This window comes from Trachinotus anak, unplaced genomic scaffold, assembly GCF_046630095.1.
Source record: "Trachinotus anak isolate AG129_WGS33_773 ecotype Australia unplaced genomic scaffold, CSIRO_AGI_Tana_v1 ptg000031l, whole genome shotgun sequence".
Taxonomy (NCBI): domain Eukaryota; kingdom Metazoa; phylum Chordata; class Actinopteri; order Carangiformes; family Carangidae; genus Trachinotus; species Trachinotus anak.
The window spans coordinates 4,850,649-4,872,527 of record NW_027273882.1 but is presented as its reverse complement, the minus strand read 5'-3'; the positions used below and the strand labels follow the sequence as shown (position 1 = coordinate 4,872,527).

The window sequence follows — 21,879 nt, the reverse complement described above, 5'->3', positions numbered from 1 at the left end:
AATTAGGAAAGCACAGATGAGTGACATGAATGGTCTGTACGTTGGCCACCAGCTGGGGTTTTGTTTTGCTACTTGACATTATACAGCACCTTAAAGCACCCGGGTGTGAAGTTGTCTCCTCCGACTTTTATCATGAGTATAAACAGTACGTATGGATGTGAATATGGCCCATGCACTCATTTAACACTGTTCATACAAACACTGCAGTGTTGTTGTCAGCCAAAGCTGTTGACAATAAATCTGCACAGTTGTGTGTTACATTCTACAGTGAGGGCTGTGGCATCTCCATATACTGAGATGTGTAGTGAAATGCTTTCAGCCTCCTCTTTTATTTATACTCTGAGTGGCTGTGGCTCAGGAAGTGCAACTGTTTCCTCTCTGCTCTGACAGCCACTGTGGCTGAAAAGGCAGAGAAAAGAAAACCAACAAGATGTCAGAGCCAGTGTGCACATAATTTGGATAATGATTTCTATGATGTGCATTGTAGAAACATAGCATTGCTGTAGAATCTGCATAGTTCAAAGCTGAGAGAGTCCTCAATATTTTACAGCATGGTTCTTTAATAGGGGGAGGAATGTTCCTCAGTAGTTGGGGAGGACATCTACTGATGACAACAGGCCAGGGAACAGGGATCTGGACCAGCCAGTTATCACCCAGTCCTTGGATGAAACCGTCTTCAACCAAACAGGAAATCTGTCAACACTCAGAGAGGAAGATGAAGCCGGAGCAAGGGGAGAGAGATGATAAAAACACCAATAAAACAGCAAGAGGAGCTAAGAGATAAATACATGCAAAGGACATAAAACTAACAATGGAGAGTAAAGTGAAGGGGGAGGGGAAAAGGCCATAATGTGTCCATCCATTTACTGTGTCTTTGTATATCTGTGCACATCTGTCACAGAGAGCTACAGAAAGTCACCAAGCCAGGTATGACAGGCCAGTGCTCCTCCTCCATCCTCAGCACAGCACTGCTCTGTCAGGAGCCAAACCCAAAATCCACAGCCTTATTAAAAGTTACATAACAGTTGAACAGATGCTCACTGTGACACTCCTTTTACTGAGCTCTGCTGCTTCCCTAACAGACACTGATGGATGTCCCTGGAACGGCCGGATCACATGAACCCCTCATGATGGAGCACATGTGGGGAATTCACCTAAACCTGGTGAGTCTCCTACGTCGACATATTTTCTACTTTCATTCAAACCAACCTGCACTCCGCAACTTTAAATACCAATGGGCCACAATATCTTTACATGCAGAAATAATTATCAGATGTCGTGCCAAAAGATACCTGATAGCTGAGGTGTGTCCTGTCCAGCCTGCCACACTGAGGGAAATGAGCCTTTTAAGCATCGAGCAGTAGCTGCAGATAAAATCCCAGTCTGTGGCTAAAAACACATGAGGTGGCAGGTGAGGTGGGATGGAGGGAGTCCAGTTGGTTTCGGGGCTTGCACACCTGCAAATGTAGCCCAGTAAGCACATAAAAGATGAATAGACGTTGATACAATCTGAACCATCATTTAAACCATATGAAAATATAGTCAACATTAAATTTGGAGGTAGTTTAAAGACACTATCCACATTATTTTGTTTACTCAAGACCAAAATATTTTTTTGATATCAAAACATTTGCTACAGCTGTTTTGATAAAGATGCAACCACCACACTCCACAAGAAAATCAGACTGTACTAAATTCAAGAGAAAAGGTCCCATGTCCACTGTGAAAAAGTCGGTTCTTGAAAGGGTCAAATTCTCACCTTATAAGCACATAACCCCGCAAGAGAGGGATATTTGGGGGTTTGTTTCATTCTGAGAAAATCATACTGAAAAGTACAATATCACTCACAATAGAATTTTAAGTTTGGGTGAGCTTTAAAGGAGCTATATGTAAGTTTTGCTAGTGCTACATAGCCAGCATTAGCATTAACAGCTATTCACTTACCAGTCTTGGCAAGAGCTCCTGCCATTGGTGCGCTACAAGAGACCGTAGTACGCCCTTTGAGCAGAGCTGCGTCTCCAGGGAAGACTGGGAGCTACAGCGACTCAGTATTGGAAAGTGACAAGGCAGTCTGTCTGGGCCGGGGCTAGCTGGTTAGCATGCTAACTTCATACAAGAAAAAATTGATAGAAATAGCACAACTAAACGGTTGATTTCCACCACTGGAGATAACTCTCGGAAAGTAAAGGAATTAATATACCTTCCAGCCACCTGTGGCAGCACTCAACACAATGCTGCTCAGAAATACCTCAGTCAGCGAGCAAGAAAGAAATCACTGGTCAGATCTGAAATCATCCTCGTGTTTGTCTTACTTTACATCCATCTGGCGTACTATTTTATTCCTCTTGATAAGTCCTTAAGAATATTTACTTTCCTGCCATGAGTTTGTGTTTTTAGCATGTCTGCAAGTGAGCGTGCATGTGGACTGCATGTGATTCTCTGCGCTAAGTACAGGTGGATAATGTTCATTCTTGGAAGGATATAGTTGTGTTTGCCAGAGCAGGAAACGTATATTTGACCACAAGGTCACCAGACGGCCCTTTTCTCTGAGTTCAGCTCAAAAACAGAAATATGCAGAGACCTGGGCCCCCCTGTTTCTGTAGCCCCGGAGCATATCTGGTGGTAAAAGGGGTGGTGACGGGGTAGGTGAGGGAGTATCGGACCATAGCTGGCTGAGCAGTCCAGACAGAGAGGGGCATTGTATGAGTGGACTCACACAAACCCACACCATCTGACACCCTCCGGCTCCCCCCCATGCTGTACCTCAACGTCTGGCTTCTCTTCATTACACAAGATAACATTAATTCAATATTAAGTAAACTTGGAAATGAGGCCTTGTTTGATGCATTTCACCATCTTCCTTCTCAATTTCCCTTACTCGGTGACCGTCTCATCAAAAACCTCCCCACATCCCGTCTTTAACTTTACCCTTTACCTTCCCCTCGTATCCACCTCGCTGTGAGTCTGTATCACTTAACTCTCCCCCACTTAAACAAACAGACCACTGCCCTGACTGGATGACACTATGATTTAATTATAACTGATCACTTTAATTAGTTTTGGAAATATTTCCTTTCCTGTTTTGGAACACCTGAGCACTGAGAGAACGATCCACAGTTCAGACAGAATCATCAGCAAGTGGAATAAAACTGAGCACTTTACCTATTTGTTCTTTTCCATCAAGAAGCTCTCAGTGGATTTAGACAGTTAAACTTTGATCCTTGGAAATTCAATATTGAGAATTTATACGGCCCTTTACAACACTTGGGTTTGGACAGAGAGCCTAGCCTTCAGATTTTATATACAGAAGCTCCAGTGCCAGATGATGCAAGATGGACACTGCAAGCCAGTGACAAAACTGTCTGGCTGAACCGGACGGGATTACATCACATTGCCTGGCGATCTGTGGACCAGCTTGTGATGCACAAGGAATCAAAGAGCAGCTATTTGAAATCTCGTTGCAAAGCTCTGACCCATGAGTTTGGCTTTCCTGGAGTCGGCCATTTAAATCCACCAAGATTGAAATTATCACATGACTTTGGCCATTGATGTCTGTCTCCCACAAAACAGCTGTTAGTTGACAACCCACCATCACTTGGGTCTGGAGGTCTGGGTATAAAAATGCAAAAACGCAAATTCAATAATGAATAGCTTCAACAGAAACCATACGCATCTGCAGAGAGTTACAAGATATTTTTTCCTTTCATTCCAATGCAAACGACAAATATTTTCCAACCTGCCAACTCTGCTGAGATTCTGGAGGACGTGATTTAAAGACAAGTTGTTTATCATTGCAAAATTGTATAAATAGGCCTGACACTAGCTCTAGGAATGACCTTTTTTAAGCCCTCTCTAATCTAATTAAGTTGCTTTTTCTCTGTCACACATGCAAATACACACACATTGCTCTGATTTTGCTCTGTTTTATTACCTAGTTTGCCAAAAAGAGCTCTTTGTTAAAGCAAAATGATCAAAACCACATTTGATCTTCAAGGCAGGAGTCTTGGAGACAGATGAGGTTTACTCAGATGGACGTCTGACTTTAGTTTGGTGCAGGGTAACTCAAAAGTATGAACAATAATCACTGCAGTGAGGTTGCAAAATCAACTGCAAGTGAGAAATTCCTTCAAGTTTCCAAGAACAATTGTAACCCTACGTCTGAAATCTCTGTAAACAGGAAAAGTGTCAGAGTTTTAGCGTTTGTAATAATCAACAACATACTCAACATCCAGTTGAGCCTATATAATACTCTATGAATGATTTTACATAGAACTACTGATCTATATTTGTCCGTCTTGGGTGTTTCTGTCAACATGAAACTGTAAACTCTGTGGCCTGACCACCATGACTCAGCTACGGACAGTCACTGCTCACATTTCCTCATGAAGAAACAGATTGTGAAGATCTTCTGTAAACTCTGCAGTAGATGGGTTGAAATCTGTCAGATTTTCCACAATATACTCTATCATAGTTTGCTCTGGTGAGTCCTAACACTTTAACGGTGAAGAGCTGCTGGACTGAAACAAGCTGCTCAGTGAGGAGGAATGCTGAGGCCTTCCCAGTGATCTCTCTGATGCCTTTTCCATTTGCATAAAACAATATTTGAATTACAAATATCAAATGAAGCAAACGAACGATGCATGCTAATGCAGCATAAATGGCCTTTTGTTTTTCACAACACTTTAGGGCTTTAGGAAGTCCTCATAATCAATTCAGTTTAGTAGAAGGGTTATGTAATGTGTGGTCACAAGAGGTGGCAAAGGAAAAATATATGCAGGTGTGCGGAAGTTTTGATTAATATGTGTGAAATAAAACATTAGTGCTGTAATTATTACTGAATTCTGCTTACATAACATCATGACCTTGAACTAACTCTCGAAAAGAAGTTGATACTCTACAACTTCAGATGAATCAGGATGATTCAGATTTTTCTTACTGAATGGGATCCTGTAAACTGTAGATGACTTATCCTATAAGAGGTTATACAGTCACTGGTAATGCTTTGAGACATTATCATGTCTTTTCATGCAATATAATATAAACATTTATGGTTCTCTATAACCATTTATTCGTAGTGTCTATCAAACCATGATAGAAGGCCAAGCCAAGAGACTGCCTGCACATAAAGTTTTTCATACAAGCAATTTTACTTTTTCAGAGAAATCAGTCAGTCTGGTGAATTTAACAGTCTAATGATACTGTAGCTGCAATGATTAGAGCCAAAACAATATAAGATTTTACAGATATTATTATTTGAGAGTTTTGAAAAAAAAGATCAATAAAAATTATACACTGGCTGTTTTTTGATATACTTATAATCTAAACAAGCATATTTGATAAGGATCCCTTCAATTTGTTATGAAGAACTGTGTACAGATTTGAGAATTGTGTAACGCAGGAAATGGGACATTTTACACTTTAGAGAATGAACTTGTCAGTGCTCTCTTGTGGAGAAACTATGGAATGGCAACACTTTCTAAGATACCTCAAACATATCTTTGGCATTGAGTGTGTTGTGTTTCTCATTAGTTGTCAGACTATGTGTACACAGATACCAGTATATCTGTAAAACGCTAATATTGCCCAACTAGAAGACTGAAACATGTAATGTGTGAAAAACATGTCATACAACTCTCCAGTTCATGTTTGTCTCTTTGCCAACAACAAAAACCTCAGTACATGATGTTCGTCTTCATGAAAGGATGCAGTCACTGGTGTATTGCACAGACGTCTAAATAAGAAATGTTTACACAAGAAGAGAAGTCTTAAAAAGCATCACATCTGCAAGATTATCCAGGAGTTTAAGTGACTCTTTGATGAGCCGACTGAGCAAATTTTACCGACGCAGGTTGAATCTCTGATGGAAGGCAAACAGTGAAAGCTGGCAAATAAGCAAAGCTTTCAGTTGATTCAGGCACAGACTGAGAAGATTAGACCTGCAGACAGAAAGGGATGAGAGATGTCTTCTCAAAGGCCTCTTCAGTGGCACAGGGGCCCGGGCTCCTTCATGTGCTCCATATGAGGATCAGTCAATGTTTGTCTGAGAGGGTCTCATGCTGCTACTTTTAAACAAAGTCGGCCACAGTGTCGTATCGGTGGGTTTTAGTGGAGAAATACTGTACAAAGGGGAACCTCCACTGAAAACAACCCTTAATAAAGTCTTTTTAAATTCCAGCTTCCTCTTTCTGCCAAAAGTTACTAAAAGAAAGAAAAAATACTTTTTGATTTGGAGAAAGCTAGTAAGTATTTGATACATGGCAAAAGTAAAGGTTTATATTAAAGGTTTGGAGACTCTTACACTTGTAAAATATGGCTTCAGATTTTATCATCAAAATATTAGCAAGGAAGCTTTTTCTTTACCAAATTTTTCTTTCTGCATCCTGGTCTGTATCTCATGACACACAAACGTGACAAAAGCCTCCATGTTTGTAGCTGATAATCACACTGAACTTCCACTCAGTTTCATTTATTCATTCGACATACCATTGTTCAACTAACATAATAGTTGTTTTCTTGTTCTTATGTTTTGTTTTGCACTAACCAGTCGGTACGGATCTCCCCAACGACATTTTCAGTCGACATGGAAGCTGCTGTTGACCTTTTACAACTCCTTCAGCAGCCATGCTTTCTGCTTTTGTCTTCTACTATTTTGCATGTGCATAGACATATTTAATTATACTGATATTTAAGTTCACATTCTATACAAATACATACATAAATGAAAATTACTTTTACTTTGAATTTGGGGGGTTTCAAGGCTCTGATTGGGCGACCTTTTGTCAGTCAGATCTGGCAACACCGGTCTGAAACCAGGCAAGTGTCCAGTTTGTGTGGGGAACAAACACTCTTCACAGCGAGCTGCAGACCTTGTGGCTCCTTCCGCCACCTTCACATTTCCCTGCATCACGTGGCCTCTTGAACTGTCACTGTCGTCAGTTACATCATGTTTAATCATCAAAAAGGTCGACCTTTCATCGGCTCCTGGTCACGAGTGGATAACATGTACAGAATATGCCACATTCCTCTGGGCCTTACCTGGGTAATGTGATCCCCTGACTCCAAAATCCCAGCTTCATGAATGTCACTGATTAAGTCGTGTGTTTTCAACCCAAAGACCCATGAGGGCAAGAGTAACATGAGATCTGCCTCGCTGATTAGCGCCACGATAGCTCTCTCTGAGCCCATTCCCCAGTATTTTAGGAGCTTATCAGCAGAGCACTCTCATCTTCACGACCAGGGAAGTAATTGTTAGGGCGCAGTGCTGTTATTATGCAGTTTGTCTGATTTAGTATCTGTGAGTGACATTTGTGGTCTTGTATGTGCACGAACATGTGCTTTTTCTTTGCACGTGTGCGAGACTGTAGCATTTAGCTGAGACAACAATAAGGAACTGTCAGTGTGCACAATCATACTGTCAGTCAACGTTGACTCAGTTAAAGAAAAATTGTAATTATTGTAATTAAGGGATGGACTTACAAGGAGAGGTGATTGCACAGGGAGGAATTTGAAAGCTGTGAACAAGCTCTTGAACTTGTTTACTGGTGACTAAAGAAACCAAAACACCACGATACAGGTGTAACATTGCTGGAATGGATCCACCTTTGAAGTTTGACCCCTTAGTACCAGTGAAACTGAAATCCACTCAGTTGTTGACTGACACTCAGTCGAATCTTTCTGCTGTGAGCCCTTGTAAATACATGGCATATTTTCTCACTACAAGTTCCAGGAAAACTGTAAACACTCAATGAGACCACAAATAACTTTGGTGGTTAGGTAAGTACAGATATCCAATCACAACTAGTTCCCAGATTCTTTAAACAACCCACAAAGAACTCCACCAGGCTGCAAAGAGTTATGATCGATCACATATAACCTATGTATCATTTATTTTCTGCCTGTAAATCACAGAGCAGGAGCTGTAGCCTTTCAACAAGCCCACGTCTCAACATCCATTCTTCTCATGCTTGGGATAGCTCGGTAATTCACAGCATTAATGGATAGAATGTAACAAGGGGCACAGGGGGGTCCAGAGGGCAGGAATTTGCTGGTGTTTAAGTCTCATGACCTGAGATACTCTTGCAATAATAACAGAGCGAAAGGCTTAGTGACTACTCAAGGCCAACAGGAATGTAGGACAGCTAAAGTGTGAAGAGAAGGAGGAAGTGTGGGCAGGTCTGCTCCAATATGAGAAGAACTGAATATATCTGTAAGTATGAAGGTGTAGTACGTTATCCTCCACAGTGTCTTCATCATCAAAATCAGAGCTGTGGGTTTAAACTGTGGAATCAATTTCAATTATTGAGCCCATATTTTTGAGGATGCATTAAATCTATTATTTTCTACTACTTTCCAGCTGGTTTTGCCAGTGACTCTTGTGCTCATCTTGTATGAGACAGTAAAAAAAATGTGATTAATATAATTAATTCCTTGAGATGTGTCAGAGATGTGTGTTTGAATTTACTGTTTATTAAAGCAGCATAAATAGTTTTTTCTGTTTGTTTTTTTCATCAAGAGCCATGAGAGTGAAGCAAAAGGCTGCAGGTTGTAGTTGTAGTAGCTGTCCGTGTTTAAAATTTGCATATGTATGTATTTATGTATGTAGACGAAGTCCTGAAATGTAGAATTACTGTATTACAGTATCAGTCTACGGGACTAGATTCTGTTTAACTAGTTAAGACCACAAAAGAATCCTGAGGGGATTTGTGTTACTAAGTGTTCGACAGATGGATGAGGGAGGTTTACAGTCATTATGACGTTCTACTCACACACACACACAGTCATAAACACACACATAGGTGGTCTGTTTTCCTCCTCGGGTTTCTGGTGCTGAGATTAACTTCTGCTTCAGTTCAAAGAGTCGGATGTTTGTTGTTCTATCCTCGGTCACCATCAGTGTGAAAACATATCCCAGTAACTGAAACATGACAGAGTCTTTAGCCATCAGGCCTGGAGGTCTCTCCAGCGGGCAATTAACAACAGAGCTTTTGATGTTTGTGATTTTTAGCTGTACAATTTTCCTTCATCCACCACCTTCATTTCCTGTGGAAATAATGCAGCTAAAAACAGCATCTTTTTTATGTTTCATCTTTACAGTTTGCCTATTCCCTATAGCATCAATTTAAATGTCCTTATGATTTCTTTTTCATTGTTTTTATTTATTTATTTATTGAATTTGAAAGCAACACGCAGCTTAATCCCAAAATAAACACTGTACAATTGATGCTTCATCCATTCACTGTCTCTGTTGCCTCAGAAGCCGAAGTTACTTTAATGCAGTTGTATTTTACAGTCAGCAAACAGCCTTCTGCTGACAGCCTGAATCCAAAACGCTTCTCAGACAGACTGTCCTGTGAAAAACAAGCCCATAGGTTCACCTGTACAAGCAGCTTATTACAACACATAGTAACGTCTCATTGTTAGCCGACCTCTAACAGTCGTGGTAATTATGACGGCAGTAAAAGCACAAGTGAGGTGATGTAGAATATAAAGCGAGAAAGTCAGCGTCAGGGTGGATGGGACAGCACATTGACACAGACTGCTGTTCATTTCCCATTTGAAAACAATAGTTGTCATTGTTTTTCTTATCCATGACAACCGGAACTAGATGTTTATTATTGTAACCATGACAACTATGATCTTTTCTGAAATGTAACCAAGCATTTTTTTGTGCTTTAGCCTAATCAAACCTGATGGGTTCCATAAGTTGAACTGCAGTCATTATTGTCACCATGATGACGAAGGTTCGGTGAACCGGCTGAAGCATGGGTGCTATTTCTGGAGACGCTGCTGTGTGTCTCATTAGAGAGTAGGGACAAACAACCAGTGTGGTTGTTCAGGTGGAGGAATTGTAGTCTCAGTTGATTTGGTATTATCATTAACTCTGAGCAGCTCTGCAGTTTCTTCATTTTGTAAAGAGAATAACAAAGGTCAAGTTTACTGAGGACACCAAGACATATCATACATATAGTGCTCTTTTGTTCTGGTTCTGGCTAAAATTTGGCCTTACAAGGTTTAACCGACATCTTTATGTGTCCACATATGAACATGTGGATGCTGCAGAAAAGGTCTACATCAAATGTATTATCTCCCAGCAGTATGTGCAGTGTTGGCACCACGCCAACCATTGCTCAACTGAGCAGACAGTATCAGAGCCAAGGCTGCATGACTGAAGTGACTCATCAGGTCATTGGACCAACAGGGCAATCCAACTGAAACTTGACATTTTGTGAAGGGTAAGGGTTTAAAGGAACAGCCAGGTGCTTTTACTACCTCAGCCTGACTTTCTCTCAGCTGACCTTTCCACCCGGTGGGACAGGGCCTCGGCATGCTGCAGAGAACGTGATCACTAAGTGTTTTCTTCTTCTTCACATGGCCGTGTGTTGATGTGCTGAGTGTTATTCCAGCAGCACAGAGAGCCACAGGCAGGTTTCTCACATCTGCTCAGCATGTTGCTGTGTGTTCACTTCCAGTGGGAGGCTGTCCTGTCCTCCGACCAGTAGCTGGAGGTGACGCTGCAGAGAAATAGACCAGTACAATGTGCTGGCAACCCGGTCAGCTGGAGAGGACACAGTGTCAGCCCACACATGTTTATATACTTCTTCTATTTTTCATCCACATGCTCACACGGCCTGAAACGCCATCCAAAAGAAGTAAAGCTACAGTCTGTTCCTGATATTTCCATGTGGCTCATTGACAGAGCTGTTTGGTTCTGCATGGGAAGTTGTAGCGTGCTCAGACAGTTGTATTCAATGATTGTGCCCCCTCTCCCCTCAGCTGTTTATTCCCTTTATCTCTGCCTTTTGCTACAAATTGTAGTCAGATATTTTTTTTTGAAGTGGTCCGTGATTCATGTTTTCTCCAGGTGTGTCCTATTAGTCCTCATTGCAAATTGAAGGGTGAGTGAGAGAGCAGTGGAAATCTTGTTGTAGTCCAGGTGTGGCCGGGTGGTACGGGGCTGAGAGAGCTGCAACAAGGAGGAGGCAGGACTCAGGAACGTTTGTGAGTCGTTATACATCAAGTTAATTTGGAGCTTCTAATGACACACTGATAAAACTCAGAAGGTCAAATTCGGGGACAGAATTTTGTCAGAAAGTCTTATTGACAGATATTGGAGAATTTAAAGTGACAGCTCTCCTAGAAACACAGTAAACATGCTTTCCCTACTGGATTGTTGTCTTTTCATTAGGGTTATTTTGGTAAAATCTATGGCTGAGACAATAAGTGAGGTTAACCCAGAGCAAACTAAATACACAGGACAACTGCGCAGCAATGACAGAATAATGCTTGAAATATAAATACACCATTTTAACCAATCACTCCAAAGCCAGTAGACACTTTTAAATCAGCATGAAAAAAATAATATTCATTGCATATAAAGCAGGGATGTGGGTAAATCAGTCGGGATTTATCTATATATATATGATTCTTACAATATCTGTTCATACTGTAAGAAATGTTGTCGTCATACATCCCTGATTGTTTCAGCTGTTTCAGAGCATTGAGACCAGGCAGTCAGCTAGTGCTTGTCATTAAGATTGGGGTCACAGTGTTGAGAGGTTGTTGGCGAACATATTAGCAAACCCTAACCTAACTGACACATCCATCATTTATTGGAAGTCACGTTCCTGGCTGACTAATGAGCATGAGTCCAATATTTTTGTTTTTCTTTGGGATTTTAACTGCTAGCTGTCCAACTTTATTCACTAGCATGTTGCTAACCTTGTCTGTCTGAAATTTGTGTCTGGATAGGCAGCGTACAGTTTATTGTGGCATTGATGCTAAAATAAAAAGCTTTCTGCTGCTCGAAGCAGGGCTGTAAAATCAAAACAGTTAGCTAAAAAAGGCTAAAATGCTAAGGAGCTGTGTAAAATTGCAGAAACTGGTGGGTCTTTTTTTGTTGAGGTGGGTGAACACTAAGTTGATTAGTAAAGGTGTTGTGGCATTAAATGGCATTATCCTGTGGAATGTTAACAAAGCTGTGTTTCTGTTAGCTTCAGGGTTTCTTTCAATATTAATCAACATGGAGACAAGTTATACAACACAAGTACAGGTAGGTTAACTAAACTGAGTATCAGAAGGAACATCGCATCTTGAAGGCATAAAACATTTTTGAGGATATTCCCCAGTCCTTCAATCAGTGTCTTGCTCTTTAGTAAAGTAAGATGATTAGGAGGCTGGAACAGAACATGATACACACGTGTGTTTTTCTTGTGTTGTAAAGTGATTTTGCATCAGGATGAAGAGTTGACAGACTGGCTGCTGACTCGCACGGCAGTATATCAGCCTTCCTTGGCGCTGGTTTGGACATCAGTGTTTTTAATGCCAGGGCAGTTTGAATGTAAACTCAGCCAAAGAGATTAGTACCTGAACATGCAAATGGTAGCTCCCTCCAGAGACCCGGTGGAGCTGTCAGGCATGGCACGTATCGCCAGTGGGGAGGTATCAAGAAAGTAGCCAAATGGAAACTTTCTCCAACTGGCTTGCAGTGTTTTCTGAGGGAAACACACACACACACTTAGACCACATGGGGAGGAGTATAGTGTTTCATGGAGGTGAGGCCTCTGACAGTACCAGGCTCTGCTTAAAACGTCTGAAGCCGTTCGAACGTGAATCTTCTTTATTGTTTTGACATACCACTGCACAGAAAATCAACCAGCTGTACATGACTGTCACGTCAAACATAAGCAATGCATCATGTTCTCTTTTCATGTAAAACACAGATAAATGTACTTTTTATTACAATAATACATTGATCATTGAATTTAAGCAGTTAAGCTGCCTGCACATGGGTTTTTAGTGTACTTGTGGCTGTTTTCATTTCTTTATAATGAACAAGCATTATATTTTTTTCTTTATAGTTTTCAATGACTCTCTTGGAAAAAAGAAATGCTTATCTCAAGAGACTAAAGCCAAAAGATTTGTTGATGAAACAATTTTTCAATCAATGTTAAATTAATCAGCAAGTGTTTGGAAATTAGTTAAATGTCAAGTTTTCCAAGGAAAAACATGAGAGGAAAAACAATCATTCTCTCATTCCAGCCTCCCTGACAGGAGTATTTGCTGCTTGTTTATGATTTGTATCATTATACACGTCTTATTTTTGAGTTTTGGAATACTGGTTGTACATAATAGACATTTGAAGTTGTCATCTCAGTCGTCATTTTTCTATGTTGTCTAACTTCTAACCAGTTAATTAACATATAATGAATATAAATATTTGCAACCCTGCAACAGGCAATAAAGATTCAAGAAACAATGATATAATAGCACATTTTCTTTATAGATTTTAACAAATTACCTTTGCTTTGCATTTGCACACAAGAAACACTAAGCAGTATAAAGTTGCAAAAAAAAGGGGACATGGACACTTGCACACTGCAAACTGGAAGAATCAGGAATTGGGGAAATATTTAAACAACTACTTGAAAGACTGAAATTACTATCTTTAAGGTCAGCAGGGTAAGTGTGAGAATGAGGATAGATGCTGTGAAATCTGATTGCAAAATGCTACAGAAACCTGCACCTGATACTCCTCTTGTGTACAGGACCATTATTGTAGTGTATGCACCTAGATGTGGGCTGCTGTACTGTCTGCAGTATTCTGTGTGGTTTGTTTTATATTGACCCTTAGTATTCATAATTCACTATTTGTGTTTGTAATTTTCCGTTGACAGATAAGACTCTTCCCGCCTTTTTGCTACTTCATACCCTTGGGTGTTTGTATCCATGGTTGCATGCATGCATGAAAACATACATCAGGATGCCATGATCATCCAAAACCACATTCAAAGAGGAAAGTCCTGACTGGCAAAGCAACAATAACCATCAGTGTCACACAAACCAACACCCTCTTCCTGTCCTAATTTTAAATTTAAAGACTGTTTAGTGCAGTCAGTGGTGCAAATCACTCGACGCTAGTAATGTTTATTCATCCGTACATACAGTCAGCTGTATATAATTGTGGAACATTGACTTCATCTTTGAGCGCTGGGAATGGGACAACTAACCTCCTATACAGGGCCACTCTTGCATGTCTCCTTTTGGCCTGTAGGTTAGGGTGTTGGGATCGTGAGGTTACCAAAAAAGGCGGCTGACAGGGAGCCACGAGGGAAGGGGTTAAGATGCAAATTGCACTGCTCACTGTCACTCATTATAGAGCCGGAGGAAGCTGGTTCATCCTCAGTGAAAACAAGCTGCTTTTCCTAACAACCTCTGTGTGTAGGAAGAGGTGTATAGTTGAAAACTTTAAGAGACTGATAACATTTAAACTGGAATGATATCTGACTTGAAGCAGTCTGTACCTCAACTGGGCACTTTCACTGCCATCAAGTCTCAGTCTCCTGAGTGAAGCCGACAGTGTGTCACGTGACAGGTCAGCGCTGAGGCTGAAGGCTAAAGAGTTATATTGACATTCATGCCGTTAGCCAAAAGACCAACTTTGCTGAATTGTAAAAAATCTCAGCATGTTACATTTAAAAAAATAATTTCTTTATTGTGTTTAACAGATATTAGTGAAATCCATCTCCATAAACATATTCCTTTACATACCAAGAAGCATGATATCGATTGCACCTCTCCTCTATTTCACCCTATGTGAGACATTAAACTAAACAAGTCCAAGTTGGGGTACATTACATTTTGCTCGATTAAGTATGTTGTTGTGCTTTAAATTCTAACACATAGTTTGCAAGTATAATGTTGTAGTGACTCCCCCATTGAAAATTTGCATGGTCTGCCACAGATTGGAAAAATTCTCCAGCCTCTTGGATTAATGAAAACTTTTCAAAATATTTTTAATCAACTCACAAATGTATTATGAAAAGCTGGAATGTAAGAGCTACAAAAAAAGCAAGTCACGTTTATTCTGAAAACAGAATATCTCTCCAGAAGATGTTAGCGGAACAACTATAATTTTCTGCTAAAAACTGGTCAAGACGCAGGAGCAATCAGATGATCAGACGGGCTGTAAACAAGCCAACAGTTTGGCCGCCTCTCTGTGTTCGAGGTGAAACCTGGAGTGAATGTACCTGTAATTTCAGTCATAACCCTTCATCGCACAAGAAAACTGAGTGTTCAGAACTCTGGTAAGTGCACTAAGTCAAACTTGAACCAAGAAGTGGAACCTGTAAACTGTTTTTAAAACTGACAGTTTGGGTAACAATTCACATTCTCTTGTAAACATTCAGCTGACCTGGGGGTTTGTTTACAACCTGTATGAATGTCTGAGTGCGTGTGTTCATTACTCTGTTGGACTATTTTTAGTGATTTTGCACCGATCCAAGATCTCAGCAAAAACGTTGGTGAATGCAGTGTCAGTGAAAAAAACACAGCCAAAATAAAAGAAAAAGAAAAATGAAAATAAAATCCAAGTTGCAATAAACTGTAATCTTCCTTCATGTATGTCTTGCTAAACATACCATAGCCCCTCACCCAGCTCAAGTTCTGCCTCTGTCCAAGCTGCAGGGTCAACCTGCAAACCAAATAGACCTGCCCTCTCTATACATTCCCGTCTGAGAGGTGCAGCACATAGATGCATCTATTTCCTGTCAATTTCATGCTCCGAACGACCAAAGTACAGAACAGTTCCAAACACCTCGAGCCAAGACATACATTCAACAAATCCAATCTATTAATCTCTTGCTGAAAAAATATAAATATAAAGAGAGCTTCAGTGCGACCATATGTTCTGTTCATGTTAAGAAATGTGGTTTGCAGCCTTCAGTGAGGGAGCACTTTATCATCATTTGGTCTGTGCACATGCCGTGAAAGTACACAAGTGTATTTTTACTGGCCGGGCTGGAGTTTCACATCCTGAATTCAAATGGTTATTGTGACTAATGTAGGCATTTGATAATCTTCTACTCTGCAGCAGCTCTGAGACTCAAAGCGAGGTGTGTTATCATAGCAGCAGATAAAGTGGAACAAGTTAAAGAACCAATGTGGAACGTGTTAAAGTAAAAGAGGTTTGAATGGCAGTCCAGGGTCAAAGGTGAAGTATGAAGGGGGCAACTGGGATTCAGGGTTACTATGTGAGAGTCAGCATGTCTGTGATGGTCTATGGGAGGTTTAGCTCTGAGTTATCACTTGTCAGGAGGCGCTCTCATGTCATGTTTTGATGTTGTGCTGCGGCGTAATTGAATTACTGAAAACTTTGGCCTTTGTCCTGGTTGTAAATGATAATGGAAGACATCCGCAGACATCCGCATCCTACAGCACATTTCACACGTGCCTTAATAACGGCTTCTCGTTCTCCCAAATTCTAAGAAGTATGAATGCAAACATCAGACAGGTCACACCGTCACAAAGGGAAACTGTTATAGAAGTGCTGCTTTGATTATAAGTCAGGATGCAATATCACACATAGGAAAACTAAAATTTAACAGCCTTTTCAGTCTGGTTGCGTAGTTGGTTGCATGTTTCTAAACCCCACTTTATGACATGTTAAATAAGCATGGCTCCCCACACAGTCAAGAGAAAACGATTATCATTTTTACACGTTTCAATGCTTTTTTAAGGCCCTTACTGTGTGTGATTAGAGCTCTTCTCAGGACTGTGTCAGACCCTCCTGTTTGTTTTGTTGCATCTGTTAAGGCGGAACAACACACCTTTATCAGTGGGTGTTAAAAAGGCACAGTTTCACCCAGTTTCAACCCAAACCATTGCTATTTACCAACAGGTAAACAAACACCAAACATCATGTGGCAGATAGTGGGGACTCAACATATTGGATGATTTTACATGTTTGGGCAAGACTGAATTATACTGCACCATCTTTGCCAACACATGCAAGATTTCAAAAGAATTAGAGTTGAAACAATTGGTCGATTAATTAATAAGTCAACAGAAAATAACCAGCAACTATGTTGATAATCAAGTAATCATGAAAGTGGTTTAGCAAAAATACCAAACATACCTCCTTCTCGCCCTTTTAGTTGTGAGGATTTTCTGCTTTTCATTGCCTTGTGTAATGATGAACTGAATTTCTTTGGGTTGTGGACAGTTAATCAAAACAGACGATCTAATAACAGCATCGTGGCCTTACAAAAACATGATGGCTGTTGTTTAACCCTGCTGTAATGTGGCCACTTGGGGGCAGCGCAGCAAGCTGTAAACACAACACTGACCAACAGAACTGTCACTTTATAAAGATGCTGTGGCGAACATGTTAGTAAACAGTTGCTTCTTTAAACACTCAGTAACATTATCATTCATTTGGACACATGGGGCTGTCCATCTGATGAATGTCCAGGTCCAATATTCACTCTCACTCACAGCTTTGTTTATTTCTACCAACTCCTGTGGGAAATATCTGGTTCTTTAGCTGCTAAATGCTCCACTGCGTTCACCAGCTGGTCTCTTACTGTGTCTGTCTGCTGTTTGGTTGCAGGTGAGTAGCATGCAAACATGTTTTAGGGCTTTTTTTTTCTGAAAACAGCTGCATGTTGCTGCTGGAAATGACTCTGCTGAGAGCAGTGAGAGAGAATCAAAACCGGTAAGGTTGCGGGCCATGAAACCAAAACATCAACTAAAAGACACTAAAATGTTCTGGAGAGTCAGGTGATAATTTTCTGTGGGACATCAGGTGACACCTTTTAAATTATACTAGGTCATTTGATCCATTTGTTAAGATACAAGCAATTTCAAACACATTAGCAGTAGAGAAATCTGTTTGTTTTGTCTTTTGACCTTTTAGCCTGTCTGGCCCACCTTTCTGGAGTTAGTGGCATTAAACTTACCCTCAACAAAAAATGTTAATACATCTTGGTGACACTTCTACGTTACACCAGGTCATTTGATCCATTGTTAATGTAAAATATCGATTAGAGCAGCTTTAAGTTTGTCTGCAAGAGATTTCAAACACATTCACAGTAGTTAAATGTGTTTCGACCTTTCCGTGGTAGGGGGTATTAAATTTATCCTCACCAGAAAGTGTTAACACATCTTAAACCACACTACCTGCTGCTGTTTGATAATCTGGTAGAAAGTCAACATCATACTTGCCACCACATGTGCCACCTGCACTTTATTTGAGCACATTTCCCGGCCCTTATCTCTGCCTGACATGTGGCACATACCAGATGGAGCACAGCCATTCTTATTAGTACATAGTGTTTGGTACCATTAAATTCCTTGCATAGCTCCCCCAAATGTGAGGCTGAACTCAAACTAAAACAACACCCATGTTGGTGTGTTGGGCCTTTAAAGACACATTTTTGTCATTACATTCTTTTGTCAACATCTAGCAGCATTATACTGCAGTGTACAATTGATTGTATCTGGTGTGAAAATACAGTCAAGCTAATAAACAAACATTTTCCCTCTTAAAATATTCAACCAATTAGGTTCTTAGACACTAGAAAAGACGTGGTCAACCCGATAAAGAATCTTCAGGGCCTGCCAGAGAACACATCAGACCATCTTTTTCCTGCCTGTCTTGTGAGGCAGTGAGCCTCCTCTTTCACTCTGTACACTTTGTGACTTTCTTTGCATAAGCCTTGTGGCTTCTTGGGGATAGAGACTTTGGCAAAGCTGCGCCTGAGTAAAAATCTGTGTGAGATCATCCAAGATGGGCTGAACGACTGGATCCCACAGTCGCTGGCAGCAAACCCTCCTGTCTAGACACCCAGCCAGATGTCCAGCAGCCACAGACACACACTGCCATCTACTGTTGGAACAAGCTCTCAGAGGAAGATGGAGCTGATACCTTCAGCATCTGTTTGCTGTAAAGGGCCACCTACATGGAGATCTGTATGTCCTGATTCAGTACAACAAAAGGGATCTGCCACTCATCCAATCGTGCCTCCCCAGCAAATGAGAGGCTCAAATAAATCAGCACTTCAGCCTGAAATTGCAAACAAACTTGGCAGAAAACAGAACCAGACAGGCTGGATGACGAGTTACTCTTAAAGGATGAAATAAACAGACGACCTGTGCTTGTTAGCCTTCTGTGGATGTTTTGAAGCTGAGCAACTTGATGCATGTCTTTGGTTTCATTATGAGTGATTGTGGTTGGGTCAGTACACCAGTCACTGCAGTGGTGACAAGAACTTATAAATCTGTCATATAACCAAACGCATTGTTTTAACAAATGCAAAAATGATTTTACCATAAAACCAAAGACAAACCCTAATGATGTGCAGATTTGAGGACATTGAAGTGTGCCAACTTATTTTTTTCCCAGCAGTATCCCCTCTTTGTCATGAGGAAACAAAACTGTACACAAAGAAATGCAATAACATATAAAAAGAGATTGTTGCTGCATGAAATGTGCAAGATAAAATCTGAATCTAAGCAACCTCAGTCGAGTGATTTCCGGAGGACCCTGATTATTTGACAAACTGTGGAAACATTCCCACACTCAGCCATACAGCTGATGCGTGTTAGACATCATTACTTCAGTAAAATTACATCAGCATGTCTACTGCTGGTCCGCCGTGGACACCCTCGTGCCGCCTCATGAGAAGAGGTGCAGCATAGATCAAAGGATCTGCAGAGGATGATGTAAATATAGACTTCTACAGAGGGTCAGCTGAGGCGCCGCTTTATTGGTTATTAGATGATTCCCAAGGGAACATCACCCTAAGACCGGTGCGTCTGAACACATGCGCGGTTTGAGAAGTTCAGCAACTCCATCCATGTGTCCTTGAATCATGTGACAGGAATGCTGAAACCGCTGCCATCTTTCCCTTCCTGAGATCTCTGCCATGCCTTTGATTTTATTTATTTTGCAGTTTGTGGATGAGGACCCTGAATCCTTCATCGTGGCAGAGAGCTGCCCTGAGAACAGAGATGCTGTGTGTGAAGCACCTCTCAAAACAGTCTTACATAATGTCAACACAATTACCGACATTAAGCTCTAGTGGGTACAAGTACATTTAAGGGCAACAGGCCAAATCTTCTTCACCCCCTGATTTGAGGGCTTTTATGAAAGGGTGGGGGCATGGAGGACAGGAAAAGACAAATTAGGGAGCAAAGTTGATTGGTTTCAGCAAGTTAAGTAGCGTGTCGTCTCCCTCTCCTGATAAAAGAAAGTAGCAAATTAGTTTGTTTGTTGAAGGCCCCAAGGGAAGGAGCTATGTGCTTCAACTTGTTAATGACTTCCACTGTTTCATACTTTGTAAGGAGCTTTATGTTGACTTTAGATCCTCATAGATGTAACTATATTAAAGCTGCCAGTATGCTTGGTCAGATCTGCTTGTCAGATGGCTGAATAGCTTCAAAAAATAGCCATTTAAAGCTATAAGTGGTATCTTTTTTCCATATCACCAATAATTAATCAGAATTGATTTATTTGGGAAAAAAACAGGAATCAATATATGATGGATAAGACCATCAGCAGACATGAAGAGAATTAAAAGCTCTTACTATGCACTTTTGGTGCACTTCTTTACCTGACCTCCTTGCACTTTGCTTTATGAAATAGATTTAGTTATTAATTACTTCAAGATCTCCTTCTGCACTGAAGCTGTACTGCTGTCCCTCACTTTTAAGGCCTTTAGGATAAAGGGGTCTGCCAAAGGAGTACATGTAAATTCAATGTTTGGATGCTAAAAGTGATAAACGTGCAGGAAAAAATGGACATCACAAACTTTTAAGGAGACAAACCCAATAACGGAAAGTACAGGAAGACAGATGTGCAGTGTTTCTGAGTTTTACTTAGTTTGTCACATCATTTAGCTCACTTAGAGTGCTAATTAGCTAATTGCTAATTTGGCTAATAATTTTAGCAAATTTCATGTAGCTCATTTCTAATCTGATGGGTGCACAAGCGTCATTAAAAGTTATTATCTATCTGTGTCATTACTGCCAAAACTTTTTTCAGTTTTCTTGGTGACACAGTTCATTCATGTTCCACTGCAAACAAAATGTTTTCTGCCATTACAAGTCATGCTGCTTCTTAGCAATAAGCACATCCTGCTAAGAGAGACTTAGCCATTCATGAATATGAAGGGAATTTTTTCTTATAGAAATTCCAGCTTAAATTTTTAACACCCACAGACTCTAACAAGCACTCTGTTTTCATCTGGAAGAAACCTTGTCATAGAAATCCTTCCCTGCTAATGTAAATCTCCTAATACTCTTACAGACTTTGTGGGTGGTTGCTTTTGTCTGAGAAAACCAGATTTAGCGCTCCAAGTTTATCTCTGACTCACTTTTTTTTTTTTTTTTTTGTAGGGAAGATGTTTACAGAAAGGCCCCAGGGAGTGAAATGAACACAATCTGTGTCTCTCAAGTTCTTTTGCAAGTTGATACACAGTGTAGATAATCAGTTTCCACTCATCAAACACACTGTACAATGTGGAACAGAATTCTGTAGTTATCAACAAAGAAATATGTCGCTCAAGTGGACATCTCTGACAATCTGTGTGGAGTCATAAAACATATTAGTATTGCTCTTTGGATGAACTATGGCTGTAGTATGACTAAAGTCTTGAATATGCATATTAGAATGTATGGATTTAAGACCCTTTATTGTCATCTGCTTGTACATAATATTTTTATTCTCTGAAATACAGACGACACGCCCGTCTAACTGGCTGAGAGTTGAAATGAAATTGCATTACTCAGATTACGATAATCAAATTCGACTCAGCTTTAACCTAAAACATCTGTATGCTAATTTGTTTCATAGCATGATGCACTCTCCAATGGCTACCATGTGCTCGAGAGACTGCTCCTGCTGCTATATGTCACAGCACCACTAATGTGAAGTTTACGAGGGCTGGACACAATATCATGAACACCTGTACAGCCGAAGTTTGTGGTGTTGTCGAGGTCTGTGTACATTTGTGTGTTTCCTTTTTTTTTTTTTTTTTTTTTTTACATGAAAAGACAAATACAAACATGATCTGTTTATTGTATTTCTCATTGTCTGATTTT

The 21,879-nt window shown here is 40.4% G+C and overlaps 1 protein-coding gene across 4 annotated transcripts in view; it reads left to right on the top strand.

Annotated features, from left to right (window-relative positions):
- The window catches only part of aven (apoptosis, caspase activation inhibitor), a 216,855-nt gene that overhangs the window by 141,873 nt on the left and 53,103 nt on the right, over nt 1-21,879 (top strand). For all 4 annotated transcript variants that reach the window (XM_071467799.1, XM_071467800.1, XM_071467798.1 and 1 more), the window contains one exon: nt 1,083-1,163. In XM_071467799.1, the coding sequence (XP_071323900.1) occupies nt 1,083-1,163 (81 nt within the window). The remainder of the gene's footprint in view (nt 1-1,082; nt 1,164-21,879) is intronic.